Source organism: Cheilinus undulatus, linkage group 1 (assembly GCF_018320785.1).
Source record: "Cheilinus undulatus linkage group 1, ASM1832078v1, whole genome shotgun sequence".
Taxonomy (NCBI): Eukaryota; Metazoa; Chordata; class Actinopteri; order Labriformes; family Labridae; genus Cheilinus; species Cheilinus undulatus.
The window spans coordinates 6,245,597-6,270,991 of NC_054865.1; the positions used below are offsets into that span (position 1 = coordinate 6,245,597).

The following is a 25,395-nucleotide window of genomic DNA, read 5'->3' on the forward strand; positions in this document are numbered from 1 at the left end:
ATACTTTTTCACAGCACTGTAAACACACTTTTTCCGGTACAAATAACATCAACTTGCAAATATCGCAGTGTCGAGTTTTAATCTGTGTTGTGGTTTTGCTCTGATACACACACCTGCTCCCGCTGTGTCTGTGTCAGCCCAGAGCTAGTGGATCATCACTAACTCATGCAGCACACACGGCCTGTTACTTTGACTTTTCTAAGGGTGATTTGTCATTCTTTTGCTTCCTGTTTTGACACATTGTTGCTCTGTTAATCTGATAAACAATTATCTGTCTGTACCTGGTGTTTTATTTTGAAATTGACCAGATGCTCTGTGCATTCACATGTCTGTGTTCCTGTTTGGGTCTGCTCTGAGGCTCATTCCAGAAAGCAGGTTTAGTTCAAGCCCTGAGTCTGTTAACCCTGCAATGAAGGAAACTCCTCATCCTTCTGACAGAGCCTCAACAGGGTTTCATTTCAAACTGCACAAATCAAATCCCTCCTTACATTTGTGATCTTTTATTTTGTTTGAGCCTGATGGCGGTTTAGAATTATCTGGTCTGAACTTTCTCGATCGCGTCTTCGGCGGCCTAACAGGCTCCTCAGCTTTGGGTATTTTTTACCAGAGGATCTCAGATCAGCCAAGCCTTACTCGGTCTTAAATCTTTACTTAAAACTCCCTTTTTGTCTCAGGGCTCCTTTTTAACTGGTGTTTTTTTTATATATATATATGTATATATATATATTTTTTTTCAACATCTTGATGTAACTGTCTTCTGTCTGTCAGCTTTTTAATCCCTTGTAATTTAATTTGCCTGTGAGGTACCCTGCTACCCTGGTTTTGAAAGATATATTCAAAGTTAGTTTTATTGTTATGGTGTTATGTCTGTTCTTCAGATGCAGCTTCAGCACAGCCAGATGAAAATAGGAAGTTAAAAAGCTGGTAACCCTAGACTGGTGAGAATTCTCTTGCTCTTTGTCACCAAGCAGACCGCTTGTGTGAAACCCAAATCAATAGTGATAACCTTTCAATACCTCCTCAAAGCATGACCTTATTATAAACATTATCAAACAGTATTTTTGCCTCAATCCAACCAGTCTACAAAGGTTTCAATGTTCACCAGGATTGTTGAGCAGAAGGCAGATTTTGTCTAGTTTCAGAAAAAGATTGGGGTTTTTGCTTCAACCACAAATCAGTGTTGTGTTGCTCTGAAGTCAAACTGTGGCCTCCTTGGCAAAAGTTCTCTGTTCAGTCCCTTTCACACCATGATTGCTCACTGCAGGGACATGCATTGAAGCACACATGAAGTAAAACAGTTAATCAGTACCTCAGTTTATGCTGTAAAGCAGCCTTTATTTAGGACAAGTATTATAAAGACAGATGACGGGAAGTTGACCTTGATGACAGCTGCCTTGCTGCTGCAGTGCTGCTTACTCCAGTCTAAAAATCCGCTAACTGCCTTAGCATTGATAGCATCTCCTAGGAGCAGCATGGTTCAGCACTGTTGATGTAGAATGTGGGGACAAAGTTGTCCAGAGGCTGTCCAGAGTCGTCAGGTTCTACTCACATTTAACTGAAGCACTAAGTGACAGTATTCAGGTCAGGAATGTGGACTTTCATCTGCAAAAAGGTTTGAAGACCTGCAGTGCAAGCGCTCCTAACATTATTCACATACTGCAGACCAACTTAACATGTTTGTTGTGTGCCATTGTTTAACTGTTGCAATGTGAGGTCAGTTTACAGAATGCCTTTACTTCACTCTAGACTAGTCAGCTAAACAAAAATGTATTTTGTGTTACATAAGATAATACTCCTGAGACCATGACTAGTTTGCATCTCTAAAGATAGGAGGGGAAGGCACATCAGGCACGCCTGCTGTTGTTGAGGTGATTTTCAGATGCTGTCCAACAGTTCCAAAGGCCTTAGACTTGAGGAAGCTCCTCGTAGTTCTGCTCTTAGCACTAACGTGTGCTGTTGTACGACCAAAATATCAAAATGTCAGAAATCCATCCAACCACACGAGAGCAGCTGGTCAGGCCAAGGTTGGTTTTTGTGCTCCCTAGTACAGTGGTTCTCACTGTGGGGGTTGGGACCCCCTTGTGGATCATGAGACACTGAAAGAGACCCTAAAAACCCAGTGAATAGGCCCCTGACAAACCCAGACAAGGGGCCAATGACAAACCCCGAAAATGGGCACCTGAGAAACCCAGAGAATGAGCCCCCTCAGTTGGGATTTATTGATGATATCAGTGCATGAGTGTTGGATAAGTGGCGTTGGTGCTAGGGCTGACTGATTTAGGAAAATAATCTAATTGCAATTTTTTTTTTACCTAATATTGCGATTGTGATTTAATATGTGATTATTTATTAAGTTCCTCATCTCATGTATTTTACTTCAAAAACAAGCATTAATTCAGTCCATACTATAACCAACACAATATTAGATTAAACCAGGGCTGAACCATTTTGGAAAAAATATCTAATTATGATGATTTCGACTCATTTTGCAAATTGGATATGAGCTGAGGGAGTGGTAATTTAAATTATAACTCTCATATTTAACAAAAAAAAAATAGAAAAAAAGAGGAAAATGGTATTTTTTTATACACAATTCTAAAAATATACCGCTAAAATGATTGCATGATAAATAATGCATAATGTCTTTACTACAAAAAAAAAAAAAAAAAAAAAAATTTTAAACTGGTATTTTGACACAAATTTCAGGTTAAAGAAATATTGCACCTTTTGCGGTTTTGAAAATTGCAGCAGGCCGTGCTGCGATTTAATCTCATTTGCAATTCATTTCCCAGCCCTAATTGGTGCTAGTGTGCTTTTGCTCCATTTTGGAGCTGAATATTTTGTCAAACTATTGTTGGGTTCTAATGTTGAATTATTTATTTGTGACAGCTTTTAACAACTTTTCCTGACCAAATTTGCCACCGTTCTTTGTCACTTTTCATCAATTTTGCAAAATTTGCACCCATTCTGCCTCTTTTTTTGCCACTTTACACCAATTTTGCTGTATTTCAACCTACATTCTCCACTTTCTCCCACCAATTCGGCCAATAACAGTATTCCATTATTCCTTTATTACATTACAGCGTCCACTTTTTAACTATTTCCACACCTTTTTCGGCCTATTTTTGCCAGTTATAAACCAATATTTGCCACATTACACTTATTGTTGCCTCGGTCAGCCCATTGGCATTGTCAACCTGTTTTCTCCACTCTGTAGGCTCATTTTTTTGCCATTTTTAACCACATTTCACTATTTATTATGCCTTTTTTTCTGATTTAACCAATTTTGCCAATTTTTCCAACTTTTCTATCTCAGTTAATCCATTTTTTTCGCTTTTAAACCAATTTCTGCCACTTTGTAATCCAATTTTACCACCTTTTCCACTGATTCCTGCCACTTTTAAGCCAATGTTGTCCTTGTTTACCCGTTTTGCCAGTTGTATGCCCCCCTTTCCACTTAAACCCATTTTTGCCACATTTTGCCTATGCTTTGCCACTTTTAACCCATTTCTGCTACTAATAAAATACCATTTTGGACACGTTGAATCATTAAAACTCTAACCACATTGCTTCATATTGATGTGGAGATCAGACTAGTTAAACCTGGACATGTTGAAATCACCTCATATGTGCTCACATGCCTCTGTCATATATGTTAAGGTCAGATAATCATATGTGAGAGAATCCTAGCAAACAGGTTCCCCTGATTATCTGACATCTGAGGAAATAACCTGAAGATGCTGAGAGCATGCAGGGGAACAATCAGCTCCTGAGGGCTGTTCTAGAAACATGATTATTGGGTAGGCAAAATATGTTCAGACTGAAGTCATCATCTATAGTGTCAACAAGCTTTGTCTCTCTGACATCCCTGCATTGTTAATCATGTTTTCACTGTCGTCCTTTTTTTCTCTTTGTTGACACGATAGTTAAAATATTTTCAAGAAGAGGAAACATTCAAACAACCACTTGTGTTTTCAAATAGCAGATGAGAAGAGTTCTTTCCAGTCTGACTGATGTAGATGTTTCTGAATTCTCTGTGCAGCCAGTCTTATTCACCACTGTTGTCTTTATTTGACCATGGCGGGGATCACGTCCTGAAGGATTCAGTGATCCTGTTCCTGCTGTAAATACAGTCTCCAGTGAGAACATCCCATGCTCCAGGGTGAATGGTGTCATCCTCGGGGTCGCACACAAAGCAAACAGCACAAGAAAACAAGATCATCTGCTTTTCTCTCACCTGATGGGCTTCGAGTGTTTCAACCTTTCTCTGAGTGTCTAGCTGGATCTGCAGCATTCTCCTCCACTGTTGTCAGCTTTCATGGCTGCTGTCTGAGAACAAAGACCCTCGGGTGTTGAAATGCAAGTTGTGTCTGTCCACCAAGGTCTGGTTTTTGCTGATTTGTAGGCCACCTAGCTTTGATTATAATATGAAGGGTATAAAAATGCCCTGATTGTAAAAGTCAGTGCTGATGCCACAGTTTAAGATGCCAGTTTAGCTGAAGGCTGATACCAATGCCATGTTTTTTCATAACTTTTTTGGTGCAAGACTCCCACCATACCGACATTTTCTATCATGGTTGATCATGAGACAGATCAGAGTTTGTCTAGCAGGTCAAAGCTTCTCCCCAATGATAATAATAGTAATTTCTTCTATGAATCCACTGTTAGGTGTGCTGAATGCCAACATTAGATTGATGTGAATAAACAGAAGAACATCTAGGCTGATGATACCAATGTTAAACTCATACATCTGTACATCCCTAATAAAAATATACCATGTATAGGGATAGGTACAGTACCAACACATCCAACCAGGCCAAATCACAACACAGATTTTAGTGCTTCATTATGCTTACTCTCATTGATGTCAGAGCCAAAGATGAACCTTCTTTACATTCTCTGCTCAGTGACCTGTCTAGCATTGCCCTCCATTGTTCAGAAACAGAGCATAATTATCTGCTAAGCACTTCCTGATGTTTGTGTGAAGCAGTTTTCGAGCAGCTTGTAGATCAGACCATGAAAACATAACCTTTACAGCTTTGTACCGAGCTTTACTTTTGATGCAAATGAGATGAGCACTGGCCCTCTGGCTCAGCTTTTTTCCCTTTGAGCCCCCCTATCTGCATTTAAGAAAATTTGAGCCCCCTCCTAGGACCAAGAAAAAAAGAGTGATATATTTTGGTGAGACAGTTACTACAATTGTGATCCTGGAAAGACTGGAAAGACATTTTCTTAGTCAAATTTCTTTCTATGAACTGTTCATAGGTGTTATATCATGACTTTAGTTAGCATATGCAAATGAAATTTGAACAACCGCAAAGCAGATGAAGCCTTGCGTCCCCCCTGAAATCTCTGTTGCCCCCTAAGGGGGTTCCAGACCCCAGGTTGAGATCCAAAGCTCTAGCTTATTGTGATATCCAAAGGAAGATGACAACACAACATCAGCTAAGTTTAGTCTTTAGCTGTTCAACTTCTGGGTTTAAAGGAGATGTGGAGGTGTGTGCAGAACACCTAGGCCTGTGTGGTCTGATTACGTGTATACATGTAAGGGTTAAAGGTAAAGGTGTCCAATTATTAGGGATTAATGGACGACATGGAGGCTGGCTGCTAATTCGTATTCGTGAATTTTTTTGTACCACAATTGTTTCGATTATGTTTAGGAAAAACCTCACTGTGCACTGATTGGCACATCTCATTTGATTGACAGATAGCTTGATAGGCAGATGCTACCACCAGAAGGCTAGCGTTACTGATATCTTAGTTGACAGGAAGTTGACCTCAGTGGGCGGGTTCTTCTGCTGTAAGATTGATCCAAAGTTCAGTTGAGACAGCGATTTCAATATCAAAAGCTGTTTGAGTCCAACTATTGTAATCAAATGGCTGACGTCACACAGGTTTTGTCTAGTTCTTTTTTTCTCTCATTGTCACCTGCCAAAGAAAATAATCAACAAAACCAATAATTTATGCTCTCAAAATTTAAGGGTTTCAAAAAAGCAACAATGCTGTTCTCCTAGCAACACCTGAGGACTTGACAAATAACTGGAGTAGTCATTTAAATGTAAACGTAGTCAGCTGATGAAAAGCTTTGCTTTAGCAGACCAGCTCTGTTTGAACAATAGCGTAATATTCCTTTATGCTTTATGAGGTGATGTAACACAGAGCTGTCCTTGGCCTGCAGGTGCTGATTCTCTCAATGTGTGCCAACTTTTCTCTTACTCAACTGTGTCAAATTATTCCATTTAAGGAAATGATGAAATACCTTTTATGGGTGGGTTGCCAATTTGATGGAAAAATGGCGTAATTAAAGAGAGTAGAGCAGGGCAGGGGCTTTTAAAACCGTTAGGAACACGTTAATATTTATCAGACAACATCATGTTGGCTTATAAGAAGCTTTCCTTTGGCTACAAAGAAATACTGGCTCATTTTCCTTTGGTTTGTCTTATTTAAATCTTCTGACATCAGATTGATAGACGTTAGAATGGAAAGGAACTGTGTTATTTTGCAACACTCACCTCTCTGTCTTAATTTGAGCCTGAAAATCAGTCGTAGCTATGTCAGATGTAGGAAATAAGACCATCTGTATTCAAGCCCAGATGGTGTACTCGGCCCCCGGCTTTTATCACCAGCTGTAGCCAGAAGTTTGGTCACTGGGAAAAGCAAAGCTCTGATTGACAGTGACACTGGGCTGTGAAAACATTCCTCAGCAGCGTCCCAGTCATCAAATTTGTCATATCCACCGTATTTATGATGAAATTATGATGTTGCTCCTTGTTATGTTGAATTTGCTATTTTTTGTTGTCAGAGTATTTGAGTGCTTTATGATACTATGGTTACTCCTCTCATCTAACAGCTGCAGTGCATTCATTTAGAACACTGTAAAGATTTTTTGACTGGAACCACCTGAGAAGTTTCATAGGTGTCCACTTACTGAAACTTAATTGACACATGGAGCTTCCAGGGCCAATCAGAATCCAGTATTTACCAAGACCATGGTATCAACAAGACTTAAAACAGTGTCCAACTGCTTTAACTAGGTGTGTGATTCCATGTATGAGATCAGATGGACTTGCATGTTTACATGCCTTTTAAAAGATCAGTTTTAAATGTGCTAACAAGTCTAAAAGAAGATTCAGTGAAGAGTAACGGTACAGTCGTTTGTAGAAAATGTAATTCATTTATTGTAGTTGGGTTTGTTTTTATAAACTGTGGGGATTTATTTGTGGTATTTTTTTATTTAAGAGTTTATGTTTTGCTCAACTTGAAGTTCTAAGGTATCTTTTCCATGTAAAAGTTTTTTTTGTTAATGTTGTTGACCACCATCTTGTTTCTTTTTCTCCCAAAAGTATTGATTCAGGCACTGTTAAGGAACTGGCAGTGCTCTACAAATTCCAATATTGCGTTAGTATCAGAAAAACCTAAACAATAGCAAACCCTAATGATGTTTCTTTTCTGTGTCTCTGCAGGAAATGTTGTGCTTGAGAACCTGAAGGTGAAGGAGAACGCTCTGGTAAGTCTGGCTGTGTCTCCAGCCTCTGATTGTGATCAAACATGTTGTTTCTGACTGGCCTGCTCTGTGTGAGATACATAAATACAGAGAATCTTTGTCACTTTAAATGAAATAGACGTCTCATTGTGATAATGAGTGGGGGTTATTGTGTTTCAGAGTGAGTTTGATGTCCCATTCAAAGTGAAGGCCGGACAGATCGGTGAGTTCTTCCACAAAATTGAACAATAACTACAAAGTTAGATTTTAGTAAGAGCTAGCAAGATAGCAAATACAACCTGACAGGCCAGATAGACAGTTTAATTTATTCATTGCATGGATATACTTCACTTTCATCTGTTACATCTCCATACCATTGTAAGCATTTAAGAGGGGCAGGAATTTTTCCAAAAATATTTTCTGTCTGTCACATTTATTACGTGACAGTCAAAGCAACAAGACAAAATGAGGTTGTGTACATGCACAGCATGAACCTGTGCTCCTGCTGTAGTTTATGAATAGTGGAGCTTGATGTGGATAAAACTCATGCTAAGGCTGGTCAGAAGAAGATTGACAACATCATCTCAGCCAAAAGAAGCTTTTAGTGTGGCTCTTTGTTCTTATTTTAATAGAAATGTGACATACGTAAATCTGGTAAAACTGCCACTGTGGCTGCGTCTGAGCTAATCAGTCCATCAGCCCTCGTAACTCTGGAAAACTCATGCTGAAGCAGGACATCAAAAGCACCTTCTCCATGATGAAAAGCTTTCAGTCCTGTTCTTTGCTCTTTATTTCATAAAGGAAGGTGGTGCAGTTCTGATAAAACTGCCACCTAGCTGTATCCAAGCCAAGTGCTATAATGGCAGCCATTGCTGACAGCTTACAGTACAACTAAACCCCGCCCGTAGCTACTGCTTCGTTCTCTTCATATAACTGGTCTGAACTATTGTTGGTTCGGCACAAACATTCTAGATTGGAGCTAGAAACGAGTGAACTGATGACAGATGTGTGGATTCTGGCAAATCCATATGCTTTACAAGGTTCCCCCACCACTCCTCAGAAACAATATGGGCAGCAACACAAGTGTCATAGACTGTAATAAAGGCCTGTATCTTATGTTTCTCCTGTAAATGATGGTGATCAAATCTCCCTGCCTTATGGACAACATTCATTATTCTGCACTGTCACTAGATTTGACCTTCAGAGCCACTGTAAGGTGACGTATGGCTTACACAAAAAAAACATTTAACTATATAGTTAGCTTGTTTGCTGATTTGATTTTCGGCTGTTTTTTTGTTGGATTTGATCACCTCTACGATGCATTTTTTATTTTAAAAAGTTAAATCTGAGGTGGAAAACTTTTGGTTTATGCAACCTCTGGTCTGAACATACCAACTGTTACCAGAACCACTCACAGCTGCTGTGAACATTTCTGTCAATTTTTGTGTTTTCAGGGAAGCTGACACTGAAGATTCCCTGGAAAAATCTCTACAACGATGCTGTGGTCGCTACGCTGGAAGGACTCTACTTGCTGGTTGTCCCTGGAGCTAGTAAGTGATGGTTTCTTTATCCAGGTCATATCTTTGGACAGCAGACTGCTATTATTTTAATATTTCATTGTTAGAATCCATGTATAAATGTGTGTGAATTCTGTCTATGGTGTAGTTGCTCCATTACCAGATCAGCCAATCACATTTAATGTCATTCATTTTAAAGCTCTGGAAGGGGGCTAAGATTGTCAAAAAATACCCTGCCTGTCATTTTTTTTTTCTTTTTGCACTGGATCAGTCTGTAGTCTTCTTAGCACTAAACAATGTAAAGTTTCACAGATTTCTGCTTTTTCTTCTTCTACACCATCCAAGCACTTGGCTTCTCTTGCAGAACCTTGAGGCTGTCTGGGGCCCAGTGTTTAAATCTTTACCAGTGTTGGTACTCAGTGTTTCATTTCTCCCAAGAGAGGTACACAGGCCTTAACACAGGCAACTTATATCACCTAACTGAGGGTTATTGTGGACCCTGAGGTCTGCTTTTAAAGGAGACATATTATACCCTTTTAAGACAAGCTTAAATTGGTCTCAGAGGTCCCCAAAACATGTCCGTGAAGTTTGTTGCCGAAAAAAACCCTCCAGTATAGGATTTTTGTATGTTTAAAACCCCCTCTATTTCAGCCCTTCTCAGAACGAGCCGTTTCTGTGTCTGTGGCTTTAAATGGTAATTAGCTGTCTGACTCCACCCCTGACCACACCTCTCTCAGGAAAAGGATGCAGTACTCCTGGTACTACAGACACTTTTATCCAAAGGTTAGAACTTGACTGGGATTTGAACCAACAACCTCCCAGACTGTAGTCTGGCAGGATAATCCATTGAGCTATCCAGCAATTCAGCTGGTAGTTGAGAGGATCAGTAGAGGAGGGCGGAACTTTCCTCCACGTGGGGGAGGGCCAACCAAACCTGGGGGCGGGTGCTTATGCTCCTGGTGAGGTCACCAGGAGCTAAATCTGTGAACAGCTTGTTTCAGCACACATTTTCTGAAAGGTGGAGAAAGGGAGGGGGAGAGGGAATGGATTTTTCTAGTACTTGAGGGGATTGTGGACAGGCCAGGGGCACATATTTGTGTTAGAAAAGCCTGAAAAAGTGATTTTTGCATAATATGTCTCCTTTAAACAATTAGACAGTTAGAAATATCTCACAAGGATTTGTAATGGTAAACATTTCATCCACTGATGTTTGGGCTGGACTAAACCAGATTATCCCCCCTCCCAAAAAAGCAGCTAGTTTTCTTAAAGCTGACAAGATAAATTGAACTTTCTTGTTCCATTAAAGATGTTTAAATCATGACAGTCCAACAGTGTACAGAGCCCACCATCTGAGGTTTTGCAGACCTTTCTTGAGGGGGACTGAAACTCTTCCTCAACAGCTCCTTGAGTTCCTGCCAAACCAGAGTTTTCTGGTGACCATATAAGTGACTGCTCAGGACTTAGAAGGTGCTGACAATCTGTTACAGCTTACTCTGCAGCATTATTGGACATTTTTATGACACAGAGGACAGAAAAGGTATTGGAACCTTAGCTACAGGAAAGTGTGGCACTGAGCTGATTAAAAAGGAGCAATAGTGGAGCTAGAACTTGGAAGGGGGTTAAATCCCAGTGTTATGACAGTAGAAGACTGGCAAAGATGCCAGTTAGGTTTGAACAATACTGGAAAAAAAGATATTGCAACATTTCTTTCCTCTGTCTGCCAGACCATCAACGACCATGGTATGCCTAAAATCACTGAAGTCACCTTTCCTCTGCATTCTCAGTTTGAACTTAAGTGGACTGTCACTCCCACATTTTACTATGTGCACTGCACATCAGCACTGTTAACCGTTCGTGTGGGACAGCTTTAACAAGTACTGGAAAAAGGTGCTGCTTAAAATGTGGAAATACACTTTTTTTTTGTTTAACCTGTCTGCCTTGACAGTCATGCTGGTGTATCTGTGCTGGCCCCAGGGTCATCTGTTGTTACATTCAGTGAGATTGGATCCAGAGTCTTAGGAGTTTGAAATGTAATGATATTTTTTTTGTAGAAGTGCAGACAAAGAGAGGGAGCTTGGTTGTTGGTAGAGTGAGAGTGTTTGGGCAGGCAAGGTGATTGAGAGTCCTGTAGCACAGAGCAGGTAGTGTTAGTTTTAGGCAGAAAACACTAAGCAAAAATAATCTAAAACAGCATTTTGAAAAAGGTCTTATTTGTCTACCACTGTGAATGAACCAGTCAGGCGATGAGCAGTTGTTGGATCAAGCTTGATATACCGCTAAACTTGATGAGCTGATGTGGAGCAGCTGTGCAAGTCTGAGCAGGTGCTCTTATCAATAGCCTCTATGTTTTACATGCATTATAGACTCTGCATACAGTGTTCAGCTCTCTGACTACTTGTGCTGATATGAGATAGGTTTCTGTTGATGATTATAAGGTCAGAGGAAATCTGCAGTTTTAGTTTCCTTATACATCTCAGTTAGGCAACATGATGTGCTTTGAGTAATGTGACTGACATCACACACATGTTGATGTGATGATCACAAAGTGACAATCACATGTGCACAAAATCAGCCAGCTCTTCTGTCTGTGGGTGCAACCCCCATCTCTTTTATGGATTCTTCCCAAAATGTGTCTCCAAGCTTTCTTTTCATGTAGCTAGTCAGACTGTACACCACTGCAGCACATGGATAAGAAGTCTTTAATAACTAACTGTTGGTAACATTCAACCCCCTCAAAAGTTGACCCAGATGCTACATCATTATCAGAGATTAATCAGTGGATTCCAAGATTGGCTCTGCCTTTGTTGATTTTGCAAGTTTGCAAAAGACTTGTCCTGCTTTGCGGCCTTGCAGATGGTAAACTCCCAAGGTTTTTAAAGTCAGCAAATTTAAGTTTAGCCCCAATCATCCTCATAGCCATAGTTTCAGCCCCATGTGCTCATAGGAGGCCTCCCTTTCAGGGATAACCTTGACTTCATCCTAATCACAATGAAGTAGCTCTCATCTAAAGTTGTAACACTGAAGAGCTCTCTCAAAGGTCCTGTAAAGATCTTTACTCAAATAACAGCTGAACAACTATAAACTTGCTCGCATGACAGTGATGTTATGGTGTTACATTGGTCATATTTCACCAATTTCATAAATATTCAACAGTTTTTTTCTGATTGACTGGTCTGGAGATGGAGCTTCTACCTATAAAATGATCTTTTGTTCATCAGTTATGATCGGTGCACGTTCTCAGTTGTTGTGTGTGTGTTCCAGCTGGATCTAAGGTTCAATCGTGCCCATTTAACGGTAAGACAAGATTCAGAGGTGGTGGTTCAAGTTTAGGTGCGGTCAGGTTTCTGTTACTGTCTGGGCTGCACGATGCCACAACAAATAATGGACTGATAGTTGTAATCGCATCGTTAATTGTAATGTGATTTGATGTAAAGCATACTGCTCTCCTTCTCAAAAAGCTGTCCGTTTTAACAGATCTTCTCAGCTGGAGGGCCTTTACTGAGAGGGTTTTCAGATTTGACTCATAATGTGTGAGGGACTAATGTCAACAGCACAGATTTTTTTTTTTTTGTCAAAATAGGAATACCTCTGTGGCTTTATCCTGTAAGAAAGGAAATATCTTTGACCAAATCGTGCAGCCCTGTGTCTGATTCTGTCTTTTACATACCTCTCACTCTTTTTAATGTTTTTTATTTCAGAACTTTGATGGTTTCAAGTAGATTTAGCTGGTTTCCAATCTGGGATTTTCTTCCTAAATCTGAACGTCAATAGTTACTACAGTTTGATCCTGTGACTTTTCTTGGAGACTTCAAGGGGATTTATTGGTGTGTGGTACTCTTTTAACTCAAAATCTGAATGATCTGAAAACAGTAAAGCGAACATGTATTGCTAAAGTCGAGCTGGGTGATGGCTTTCATACAACGTCCAATGAGGAGATGGTAAAAAAGAACTACAAGTTTGTAACTTAGTGGTGTTTATTTGGGAATTTAAAGGATAATAGGTATCAAAATATATTCAGTAAAGAACCCAGGACCAACATGAGGACAAAAGGTGTCATAGAACAAACATCAGGGAAGGGGTACAAGGTCTAGGAGTACTGAATATTAGGGTACTTGGTATCAGGTACCAGATACTGGAGTACAAAGTATCAATGACATAGGTTTCAGGGTACAGAGTATTTTAACATTGAGTTTTAGTTTACTCATAACTATAGTACTTAGTATGAGTTCATGAATCAGGGTATCGAGTATCAGGGTTAAAAGTATGTGACTTTTAATACCAAGGCATCAATGAATGTGTTTACATGGACTTCAGTATCCTGGTTACAAGTCATATCCTGGTTTCTGAAGATGTATGTGCATAGAAACCGGGATATTTTAAAAAACTGACAGAAATCTGAATACTCAAGTCCATGTAAACACAGTCATAGTGCAGGGTATTATTGAACTAAATAGCACAGTATAGAGAGTTCCAAAGAAAGTTTTGGGATGTTAAGTTCACAAGCATTAGGTATGTGGCTGCTATTTATCAGGGTAGCCGGTGTCGGGGTTAAGATTTTAAGGGTACGTAGTATTTGGATACAACATTTCAAGCTGTGGGGTATTAGGGCGCTAAGTATCAGAGTACATTTTAGAATTTATTTAGAAACGTAGTTTTGAGATACTAAATACTAGAGTAGAAAAGAATAGTGTATATGAGAAAGTATAAGTTTATTAGTCTACTTTTTTTGGTTAATGGTGTCTGATTTTAGGGTGTTAAAAGATCTTAAGACCTGTTTGTAGTGTGCTAAGTGTTGGGCTACAAAGCATCAAGATAAGTATAAGGGAGATGGTATTAATAAACTTTTTATTAAGGTATTAGGGTGTCGGGGGTGCAATGAAATTAGAACTAAATTTTCTTAGAACAGGGTTAAAGCATTTGGGTAATAGATATCAGGATACCAAGTACCAGGCATCAAGACTAAGGGCACCATATATTAAGGTACCAGGTTCCTCTTTCTTAGAAATAGATTATTGTTTGAGGGGTTTTAGTTTGAGGGTTCCTAGTTAAAGGGCCCTAGGAATCAGTTTGTTGTGTATCAGAGCATTAAGTATTACCATGAGTAGAGATGGGAATTGATAAGATTTTATCAATATCAATGCCATTATCGATTCTTCTTATCAATTTGATGCTTTATCTATTCCTTCCTGTTAATTTCTTTTTTGGAAAAGGTAGACTACATGGTTTTCACTGTTAATAACTCCAATTTTATTGAGTGTCTTTCTCTCTGGCTGATCCAACTTCTTTGAAATTCTTCAACAACTCAAAATGAGGCTCAGCAGTGTGTATGGCTCTCCACGTGCCTGTATGCACTCCCTACAACGTCTGGGCATGCTCCTGATGAGAAGACAGATGGTCTCCTGAGGGATCTCCTCTAAGACCTGGGTCAGGGCATCAGTCAGCTCCTGGACAGTCAATAAGACATGATGCCGCAGAAGTACTCGGTTGGATTCAGGTCTGGGAAACAGGCAGGCCAGTCCATGGCATCAGTGCCTTCGTTATGCAGGAACTGCTGACACACTCCAGCCACATGAGGCCGAGGATTTTCATGCCCTAGAAGGAACCCAGGGCCAACTGCACCAGCATATGGTCTGACTATGGGTCTGAGGATCTCATCCCGGTACATAATGGCAGTCAGGGTACCTCTGGCTAGCACATGGAGGTCTGTGCAGCCCTCCAAGGATATGCCTCCCCAGACCATCACTGACCTACCGCCAAACCGGTCATGCTGGAGGATGTTGCAGGCAGCAGAACGTTCTCCACGGCATCTCACGTCACATGTACTCAGTGTGAACCTGCCCTCATTTGTACAGAGCACAGGGCGTCAATGGCGAATCTGGTGTTCTCTGGCAAATGCCAGTTGGGCTGCACGGTGCTGGGCTGTGAGCACAGGCCCCATTTGTGGACGTCTGGCCCTCATACCACCCTCATAGGGTCTGTTTCGGACAGTTTGAGCAGAAACATCAGTGGCCTGCTGGACGTCCTTTTGTAGGGCTCTGGCAGTTCTCCTCCTGTTCCTCAGTGCACAAAGGAGCAGGTAGTGGTCCTGCTGCTGGGTTGTTGCCCTCCTACAGCCCCCTCCATGTCTCCTTGTGCACTGGCCTGTCTCCTGGTATCTCCTCCACGCTCTTGACAGTATGCTGGGAGACACAGCAAACCTTCTTGCCATGACATGCATGGATGTGCCATCCTGGATGAGCTGCACCACCTGAGCAACTTCTGTGGGTTGCAGATACAGCCTCATGCTACCACCAGTGGTTAGGGCACTGGAAAAGTGCAAAGGTAACCAAAAATCAGCCATAAAGGATGAGGAGAGAGAAATGGTATTTGGCCACTACCTGCAAAACCATTTCTTTTTAGGGGTTGTCTTGCTAATTGCCTCTCCTTTCCACCTGTTGTCTTTCCCATTTGCACAACAGCAGGTGGAATTCATTCACAATCAGTGTTGCTTCCTAAATGGACAGGTGATTGACTTGGAGTTACATTGTGATGATTATGTTCCCTTTATTTTTTGAGCAGTGTATATATGTGTCTGAAAACAACAATAACAGCTGTAGAAACATCTCAGAAGTAGCTACTTTTCCCTATTTTTCTTCACTGGCTTTGGGGTTAGCACTGAGGCTAACCTTCCTAAAAACATTATCATGTCATTCTTCTGACTGTTCTTAAATTGAACTTCTGGTAGTGGAGGTGGCTGGTGGAAAAACAGAACTTGTTTCATCTGATGTGACTCTTGTTTTTGTATTATTCACAGCACTGAAGTACGATGCTGCCAAGGAGGAGTGCTACCAGCTGGAGGCAAAGCAGAAGGAGCTGCAGCGCATCGAGGAGGCTCTACAGATGGCTGCACGCAGAGGTGAGACAGGCTGATCTCTGAGTATTGACTTACCCTTTAACACCTGACCACTCACCTGGCTTGTGCTGTTCTGCTGCTGCTGTTTTGGCTTTCTGCTCTCTGTGGCTGTTTAATGTGCTGATGTGAAGCTTCCTGGTGATTTAGCTTTCATTTTTTATTGTCAAAACTTAGAGAGTGTTGATTTACAGTACACCATTACAGCTGTACGCACAATAACATACTACGTAACAGCAGGTATTCAACAGCACAGCATTTATACTGCAGCTTAAGCATCATTAGAAAAGCTGGATGACAAGATCCTTCTGGTGAAATTCAGGGATGGGAACCACCTCTTTTATTTCTTACTGCTGCTTTGTTTGTGCTGCCAATCTAATGGAGTATATAGACAGACAGATGGATGAATGACAGACTGATAGATAAATGGATGTATTAACATTTCCTCTGCACTGTTCATGCTGCCTTTGCTGTCAGCGTCTCAAAGTGGAGACCTGCTGTTCAGCTTGGAGAGCGTTGTTTACAAGGAGCCTCAGAACGGTAACTAACACACCTGTAAAAAAACACCACATCTGTCTGAGGTAGAAGCCATCACAGAGGGCTGTCAGTGCATGTTAAAATCATACAAGATTGTTTCCACATAATGGCATCACATAGACCTGACACTGCTGCTGAACATTCAGCAGATACTAAACCTATTAATGGAGATGAATGAGTCTCTGCTTCTTGCTTCCTCTCTGTGTGTTTTTCGGGCTTTTCTGTCTCAAACCACTGTCTCTGTCTTTAATGCTGCCTAAGTCCGAAAAGGATTTAAAAAGAATAAAAAATCAAAAAAAGGCTTGAAGAAACTGAAACGACACGACAACAAAGCAGGTAAGGTTTTTCATTTACTCCGTCCCACCCACTGGAGTCCAGTTTGTGATGACGACCTTCTAACCTGCTAGAGATGTTTTTTCAGACTGATTTTAATGTTAATGCAAGGGTTCAAATGTCCCGAGTCATCATATTAGCTTTTTATGATTAAAAGACATATTTTCAACATCCTGTTATTAATCTAGTCCAGATGGTAGATGTTAGTTTTTATTGTAGATTTGGCAGCAGGGGATTTGACCTATTTCCAGGATTACTTCTTACTAATTTTCCCATACTACGATCCAAAATATGACCATTTGGACAAGTCAGAAGGCAGAATTTAAATCATACAATTTTCCAAAAATGCAAAGGATGAGTAATTGACTGCAGCGTTATTTTCATCGACTAAAACTATGACTAAAAATGTTCAAAAGCCTTTTTTTCCGTGACAAAAACTAGACTAAGACTAGCCAAAATAGATCTTTGATTTCTAAAACTGACAGAAAGTAAGTTTAGTTTTAGTTAAGATGACTAAAATGAGACCAAAATCTTATTTAGTTTTTGTCCGACATTCAGAATCTATGATATTTCTCCACTGTGGGTAATCTGTCTAAAAACAATGCATCTGTGTCTCTTTTGCCTCTCAGCTGTAGAAAGCAGGCACCCAAGGTTTGGCGGAGTGCAGAGAACACATTACCATGATTTGGTACCAGATTTAGGCAAGAGAATAAAATCACTGACTAAAAGAAAAGACTAATATGTAAAGACTTTTTTTTGACTAAAACTAGACTTAAATGTTTCTGAGTTTTCGTTGACTAAAACTTAAAAGAGTAGAGATGACTAAAATTTGACTAAAACCTAAAGACAGGTAATCAAAAGACTAAGAATAAAATTAAAAATAGCTGTTAAAATTAACACTGATTGACTGCAATAATGAATCTATCAGAAAATTCTCCTAAAATTTCTACACAAAATGTGGCTAAAGTTAACATTTTAAATGAATTGTTGCATCCTATGAGTCTAAACTTGTCACACGATTGATTTAACATCATATACTGACTCATTCTTTAGATGTACTGGTTCAGAGTTTTTATCTCTATGGATAAATGACAATATATTAATTTACTTTCGAAGTATGATCCTGGAAGAAGCTGGTTTGGCCTGTCTGACTCTCCTTGAGTTTGGTTTTGCAGATTTGATTATTTTCTGTTTGTTTCAGAAAAACCTCAAGAGGAGAAGAAGGACTCGTTTTTTGAGAAGCTGGCCGCTCAGGTGATCAAAAACCTGCAGATCAAGATCAGCAGCATCCACCTGCGCTATGAGGATGATGTGAGTAGCCGTTCAACAGTGACATTGTCTGAGCTCTACGGAGTTAAATCACCTGTATCTACATAAGGAATGGTGGTTGCACCCTGGTTGTTCATTTTTCAAAACTCAAAAATCTATCAAGGTTTTGGTTATTCCTACTTCTACTGAGTATCGTGGGTTCTGCAATGTGAAGTGATCTTATCATATCTGTTGTACAGACGTACAACAGTTCTTCTAAGATGAAACTTGGACAATGATGCTGATTCAAATGTAACTTAAAAAAAGAAAAATTCTTTTTGTGTTGAGGGACATCAATGCCTACAGTTTTTTGGAGGGAAATGTATTGTTTATATGAAATACACATTACTGCTTGAGTCACCATCTGTTTAATGTCTTAGTAAACACTTTATTCATCTTATGCATGCTCTGTCAAAAATATATTTTTCTCTTAACTGAATAATGGAAATGTTCTGATAGTGGTATAGATTTATCATCCCCATCCCTTGTCCATGGACTGAGCTGGATAACTTAGTGGTTTATATTGCTGACTCTGGTACAGGGTTTAAAACCAGGTACCTGCACAGTATACAGAGTTGGCCACTGGGCAGGGTCCTTAACATCAGGAATGTCTGTCTCAGATGTCCGTCGCTTTGGACTTAAGTGTCTGCTAAATGACGTTGTAACACTGTAAAACAGAAATATTCTCCGAGCAGATTCTGCTTAACTGTAATGTGTCTTTCTGTTTGTTTTAGCTGTCGGACCCAAAGCACCCCCTGTCTATGGGAGTAACACTATCAGAGCTCAGCTTACTGGTAAAACATACAAAGACACACTTATTTGGCCATGTCTGTGGCAGGTGTTATTATTGACTCATGTTGTTGTCTTTGTTATCTTTCAGACCTCAGATGAAAACTGGAAGCCATGTATCCTGAATGAAGCTGCAAAGATCATCTATAAGGTGACAGATGCCCTCCACACTTTAAGAATCAACTGGTGTTAAACATTGTGTTAAAAATTATGATAAACCAGACTTAGTATCAGAAAGACTTTATTTATCCTTGTGTCTTTGTAAAACTAGACATTGAGTACCCCTATGTATCTGGAATGGAATGATCTGTCAGGGTGTCTGTTGGGTCTCAAAGAGTTTTAAAAGTTGATAAATCAGTTCAGCCAAAATTAAGGCTTTTAAAAGTATTAAAAAGTCTTATAAGCCAAACTTATATTTTAAATCTTTAATTTTTTTTTAATTTCATTTTTTGTTTTCTGTTCATCTAAAGAGGTTGTAGGCTATTTTTTCTGCTTTTGTTTTATATTTATCTAGATTAAATTACACATGAGATTTTTTTTTTTATTCTACCAGATCTGACCTGAACTCCTCCCAGCCTTATGGAGATAAACTATTCAAAATAATATAGCTACATTATTGTGAGTTTTGGCGGATCAGCTACAACCGTAAAGTTATCACTGACGCATCAATGCTTTCAAATCAGACTTAATGATTAGAAGTATCCTTAAATTGCCAATTTTGCATTGCTTTTTTTCCCCTTAATACCTAATTGTAGGCTTTTGTAAATTAGTTTTAAAGGCAGTATTTGTAAATGGATACTTCCAGATATTAGGATAGCTACATTTAGGCATCTTGATTTAAAATCAAGACCTTCTATTCAACTACCTTATGGTATATGATACTTTTTTTTAGTCTAATCTCAAAATATTCAAAGGAAATCTTAATTTCTATGTCACAATTAAAAGATCTTTTCTTTTTGCCACATTTTTGTATTACTATCAGCACAAAAATTAATGCAACCTTGTTGACCTTTCACAATTTTAGAAACTAAAATTGTGATAGGTCTTTAAATGTATGAAAAGGGTCTTGAAAAAGGTTTTGAAAAGTATTAAATCCAATGTCAGATGTTCTGTATAAACCCTGTTCTAATTTCATGAGCTAAATATTTAACTATTTTGGATCAAAATAAAGAAACCGAAACATACTGAAAATAAGAAACATGGATAATAAATCAATGAAAGCAAATACTGAAGAGTATTAAAGAACCAAGTAATGAAGCTGTGTGTGAAAGGTGCAATACTGTTTATGATTTTATTGACAGCATTAAAATCCCAAAATTATTAATGGTCTTGGTGAGGGATTGGAGTGTTCTTTGTTTTAGCTGTGCAGAAAAGTAAATGAGCAATGTTTCTAAAATTAGTTTAGCAGACAAAAAGACAGATGTGTGATTTTTGTGCAAATTAAAGCAAAGATGAAAAGAAGACATTTAAAACTGCATCATTTTTTCTAATGCTCCAGATCCTTTCAAACCATGCTGTCAGTAAAACCAGTAGGATACAGTTTAATTTGTTTTTTTTATTGCTTTTGACGCGTTTATGTTTTTTGTTTGTGTCAGCTCGGGCGTCTGGAGAGTCTCTGCGCCTACTGGAACGTAAACAGTCCCATCTTCTACAAAGGCTCATGGGAAAACATAGTGGTGAGTAAATAAATGAGTGAGTGAGTGGAAATAAATACTCACTAAATAAACCTTTAAACCCACAAGCTGGAACAGCCCTGTCTTTTGTTTGTTTAGTTTTTTGTCTTTTAGCAGTCAGTGTAGTAGCTCAATGATCACAAGTCACTGCCAGTATTTCCTTTTAATTATTTATTTAAAATCATTGTGAGTCATCAACAATCAGAGAGGTCATAGAGAAGCCTGTTTTTCATACTGTAAAATCTAGTGTAAGCTGCACTTTAGGATCAAATTTAAATCTAAGAGGTCTCATATCCCAGTAAAGTGTACTGAGACACTCAAAGTCATTACTGCAGGTGTGTTCAGCTCCTAATGTCACACACTGCACAAGACATCGTGATTAAAAAGTTGCCCTGTTTACTGTGTTTTTCAAGTGGCCGCCTCACTGCTCAGAATATGCTGGAACACATGACAAGGACCAGACCTACTTGGTTTGGCACCACCTTTTAACCGCTTTTCTTCCTTGTTTGGTCATAATTGTGCATTTTAGGAAAATGGGGAGTTTTAGTGTTAAGAAATTAAACCTTGTGGAGCACTGGTTTGGCTGAGAACATTTCTCAGTAAGGACAAGTGACAGGTGGAGGAGGGCAGAGCGTCTCGTAAAATGAAAGTCTGTCTCACAGCAATTACCACAAGCTGAGAGCATAGCTATCATACCACATCCTGTGGATGTGCAAAATTTATACAGCAGAAACAAGAAGACTGAAAAAGCTGCACAGAAAATGCATGTTGTGGACCTTGCTGCATGAAAATCATCACGCAAGAGGAAGGTGTAAACCTTTTTTTCCTTGGGAGATTAAAAAAACTGTGATTGTGAACTTGATTAGATTTTGGTGATGATCCGCACACCCGTTCGATTTTTCTCAGACTTCAAATTTTGAACACCATAGTAATCAATGGGAGCATGAGTTCCTTGGTGGCACTGCTTAGGCATGGGTCTGCTGCCTCAGACGGCCATTCTAGGTATCCATTTTTTCGTCCATTATTTTGAATGTGCCTGCAGGTAGTAGCTGATACTGCTGCCGCATTATCTGTTTGTATCCCAGAATGCATTGTGACTGGGCTGTGACAGCCAATGGCAGACTACTCCATTGTCCTGTATTGCTTTTCCAAACAGTGCTTGTACACAGACTTAGAAACTGGAGAAGAGAGCCTGAATGACTTATAATGGAGAGAAAGAGACACAGAGAGGTTGTGATGTGCCCCTTTGTCACTGCAGACAGGAACTGCTTTGAATAATTACTTCAATTCTCAACAGCACAAGGACTTTGTTTTTGTAAAAATGAGTATTTTGAGGCCTTTATGTCAAGAAATTAATATATTAGTTTTTTGGTCCCCAAGAGCTGGAAGAAAAGTTTAGCAAAAAACCCCACAGTCATTGTTGTTTTCCTTGTGTAATATGTAAAAATCTTTGATTTTAATTCCCATGTATTTTTTTTCTTTCGTTTTAATAGTCCCATAACATAACAGAAGTCCAGGTGAGACGCACTTGTTAAAAACAGCATAGGGCTCTAAGGGTTAAGTGAAACAGCATACTGTGGTGAGAATTCCTGGTAAATAGGACCTTGAAGTCAGGACCTACACCATTATTAATTAAAATAAAATTAGAATAAAGGAATTGGCCTCACTTATCTAAAACTTTGGAGGGGACTGTATAACTGCACATGGTGACAAATGGTACCAGTAATGTTCTGTTGGTGGACATGTAAATAAAGCATAATGGGTTTGTTGTGCTCAATTCCTCTGCACCAACATAGTCCGAAGGCATTACTTTGAGGCCTTCCAACCATTCTGGTCATTCTTCTGAATGTGAATGCTTAAGAGCCCTTTGAGGGATTTTCTTAGACTTAGGCTGTCCAGTCCATCTCAAGGATGAACTGTTTAGATTTTAGAAGTCAAAAGGAAAGGTCATTAGACCTTATGGCCCTCACTCATGAAGGCAATCACTCTAGAATGCTTCGAGGGAATTTCTTCAAACTTTGCACAAATGTCCTCTTTGACTCAGTGATGGACTCGATGCATTTTGAAGGTGCAAGGCTCATGTGAAAAACTACCTCAGCCCTTCTTCTTCACCCACTGCTTTACCTTCACATTTCACAAGAAACGTAGACGCTTGTGGAAGCTATAACTGCAAGATGACAGATCTCGTTAGACACTGATAGAAACTAAACTGCTTAACCCTGTTTAAGTGTCAGAATTCAGTTTGCTTTACTGTTGTCTGTTTAGATATAAATGTCCCTCTTTCTCTCTTCCTGTAGGACCAGCTGAAATGTGGGATTAGCAGTAAGAATCAGGAACTTCCTCACTATCAGTACAGTGAGTTCATCTTTTTATTCAGCACTGCTTTGGTGATAAATCCATTTAAACCTTTCATTATTTCCAGAGGAATCTGAACTCACAAGGTTGGTTTGACATTAGGGAATATTAACTTCTGGCTGTTTGACACAGGATAAACTTCTTGAATCTGGTTTAAGACGTGTTGTAACTGTTAAAGAAATGTTGTAACGTCTGTTATATTTGGGCTGTATGTGGAGAAAATGCAGACTTGTCAGATGTTTGCCAAGAATATTTTCGTATTCTGGTTTCTGTGAGAAGAGTTTGACCCTCACAGAGAAACGTACCGTTGGCTAAGTTCAGATGATTGTGGAATTCTTGGCAAAGTATTACACTTCTGGGGTTTTTTCAACATTTTTTGTGGTGTCTGTGATTTTTTTTTCATTGAATATGTGGGATTCAGTGTTTAAACATCATTATATTCTGTTTTTATTCACAATTTACAGTGTCACAACTTTTCAGAGAAGGGATTGCAAATGCCATCAATCAGCTACTCAAGTCATTAAAATCTGTGATGATTAATGTATTATAAGTTTTTTTTATTTGAATGAATCACTGGCTGCTCTCTTTGCAGTTTTCAAACCGATCTTTGCCTCGGCTAAAATGTGCATCAACCCAAATGCTGAGCTGGAGCTGAAGACTCCTAAAGCCAACCTTCACCTTGAGGTTCAGAACATCGCCATAGAGATGACCAAACCACAGGTACGTATAGGGTTACACCAGTGAAAGTGTTAACTTTGTTATGTTTAGTGAATCCTGTTGACCAAGGTATCCTATAGTCCAGATTTCTGCTCTACACTGGCTGGTGTCAGCTCTAGCTGCATATCTTTGTAGATAACAAACTTTAACTTTGCTTTCTGACAGCTTTGTTGATGTGTTGTGGTTAAGTATGTTGTTTTCCTCTGCAGTATCTGTCCATGGTGGAGGTACTGGAGTCTGTTGACTGCATGTTCAAGAACGCCCCCTACAGGAAGTTCAGGCCTGACGTTCCAGTCCACAACAAAGCCAAACTCTGGTCAGTAAATCTCATAAATCTCCCTTCAAGTCTGACCTCCAAGTCTGATCAGCCACCAGATGATTATTAAATATGATTGGCTATCTGCTGAGTCAGGCCCAGGACTTAAATGACATTACTTTAATCTGTCATAAATGTCTGCTGAGATCATCTTTGGTACGTCAATATAGCTGTTTATCTTTGCTTTTTACATTTAGCTCTTTATCTCAGATGTAAATCTCATTTTCAATGAAGCATTTTTGTGTTGTATTTGTGTAGATGACATATAAATTGGTAATATTGCTTTTAAATTGAGTTACTGGTTAACTAATGATTTGTTAATGCTGTGTGTATTTTTAATAAATTGATTTTTGGAAAGTCTGGGAAACAGGCTTTAATCACAGTCCATCTGAAAAAGGCCAATCTTTGGCTACCAAGGAAGAGAACTGTGTGATGATTATATTTGTTGCTGTTGTCTTTGCTAGGTGGAGGTACGCCTTCAACAGCATCCTGGAGGTCCACATCAGACGCCTCAGCCACATGTGGTCCTGGTCCAACATCAAGGAGCACAGAAAGAACCTGAAGGCCTATAAGACGGCCTACAAGAACAAACTGCTGAGTCAGAGCAAGCCGAACCCAGAGGTCGAGCAGCAAATCCAGGTGTGCATCACTGTTAAAAAAAAAAGAGAGGAGGGGGAGAATCTTTCCAAACAGCTGATTTTCTCCACTTTTCAGAGGTTGCTTTGGTCTCTCCAGCATTTCATGATTTTATTTTGAAAAAAAAAAAAAAAAAACACAGAGAAGCTGCAAGAGTGATAAGTGGTTGTTTAAAAAAATATTTTATTTAAATAAGAAGAATGAAAAACTTCAGTATGTTTAAGCAGTTAATGTATTTTTTAGTTTCTAAATATTAATATTTTGAATGTATGTCATATTTTTATTGTACTAGATGCCTGAGGTGTCCCTCAGTTTTTACAGGAGGAACTGTGCTGCATTGTTTGGGGGTTTGAGGAGGGGAAAGCAGAACTTGGAGGAAGCAGAACTTCAGTTGTTTCTTGTTTTGTAGAGAACAACAGTGCAGATAAAAATAACATAGAATAAACTTTGGATGGATTCATAGATGATTGACTTTTGAATCTATACCAGCTGTGGTTGAAATCTCCTGTCTGTAGGGAGAAACAACGACACATCTGCAGACTTTTCTGAATACCCAAACACAAAATCCAGCTGTAAAATCAGCATGAAACAGTGATAAAACTGCATGCAGGGACATTGATAAAAAAAATGTTCAACATTGTTTCAGTCAGACTCTGGTCAGTTCACTGTACACCAGTGTTAATTTCGTCGACTAAAACTACGACTAAGCCTTTTTTCCACAACAAAAACTAGACTAAGACTAACAAAAATAGATCTGTGATGACTGAAACTGACAAAATACTTACCAAAAATAAAAACTATTGATGCTAAAGGCCTTGTTCTTGATATTTGAAGTAAAAGCC

General features: G+C 39.3%; 1 protein-coding gene across 4 annotated transcripts in view; it reads left to right on the forward strand.

Moving 5' to 3' along the window:
- vps13c (vacuolar protein sorting 13 homolog C) overlaps positions 1 to 25,395 on the forward strand; it is a 104,225-nt gene that overhangs the window by 8,259 nt on the left and 70,571 nt on the right. For 2 of the 4 annotated variants that reach the window (XM_041793276.1, XM_041793295.1), the window contains exons 2-13: positions 7,464 to 7,507; positions 7,664 to 7,706; positions 8,938 to 9,033; positions 15,794 to 15,895; positions 17,961 to 18,070; positions 18,802 to 18,861; positions 18,948 to 19,007; positions 20,452 to 20,532; positions 22,827 to 22,884; positions 23,477 to 23,604; positions 23,811 to 23,917; positions 24,382 to 24,556. In XM_041793276.1, coding sequence (XP_041649210.1) covers positions 7,464 to 7,507; positions 7,664 to 7,706; positions 8,938 to 9,033; positions 15,794 to 15,895; positions 17,961 to 18,070; positions 18,802 to 18,861; positions 18,948 to 19,007; positions 20,452 to 20,532; positions 22,827 to 22,884; positions 23,477 to 23,604; positions 23,811 to 23,917; positions 24,382 to 24,556 — 1,064 coding nt within the window. Of the gene's footprint in view, positions 1 to 7,463; positions 7,508 to 7,663; positions 7,707 to 8,937; positions 9,034 to 12,726; positions 12,825 to 15,593; positions 15,648 to 15,793; positions 15,896 to 17,960; positions 18,071 to 18,801; positions 18,862 to 18,947; positions 19,008 to 20,451; positions 20,533 to 22,826; positions 22,885 to 23,476; positions 23,605 to 23,810; positions 23,918 to 24,381; positions 24,557 to 25,395 lie in introns of those variants that run through there. The other 2 variants (XM_041793289.1, XM_041793280.1) reach the window with 2 other exon arrangements.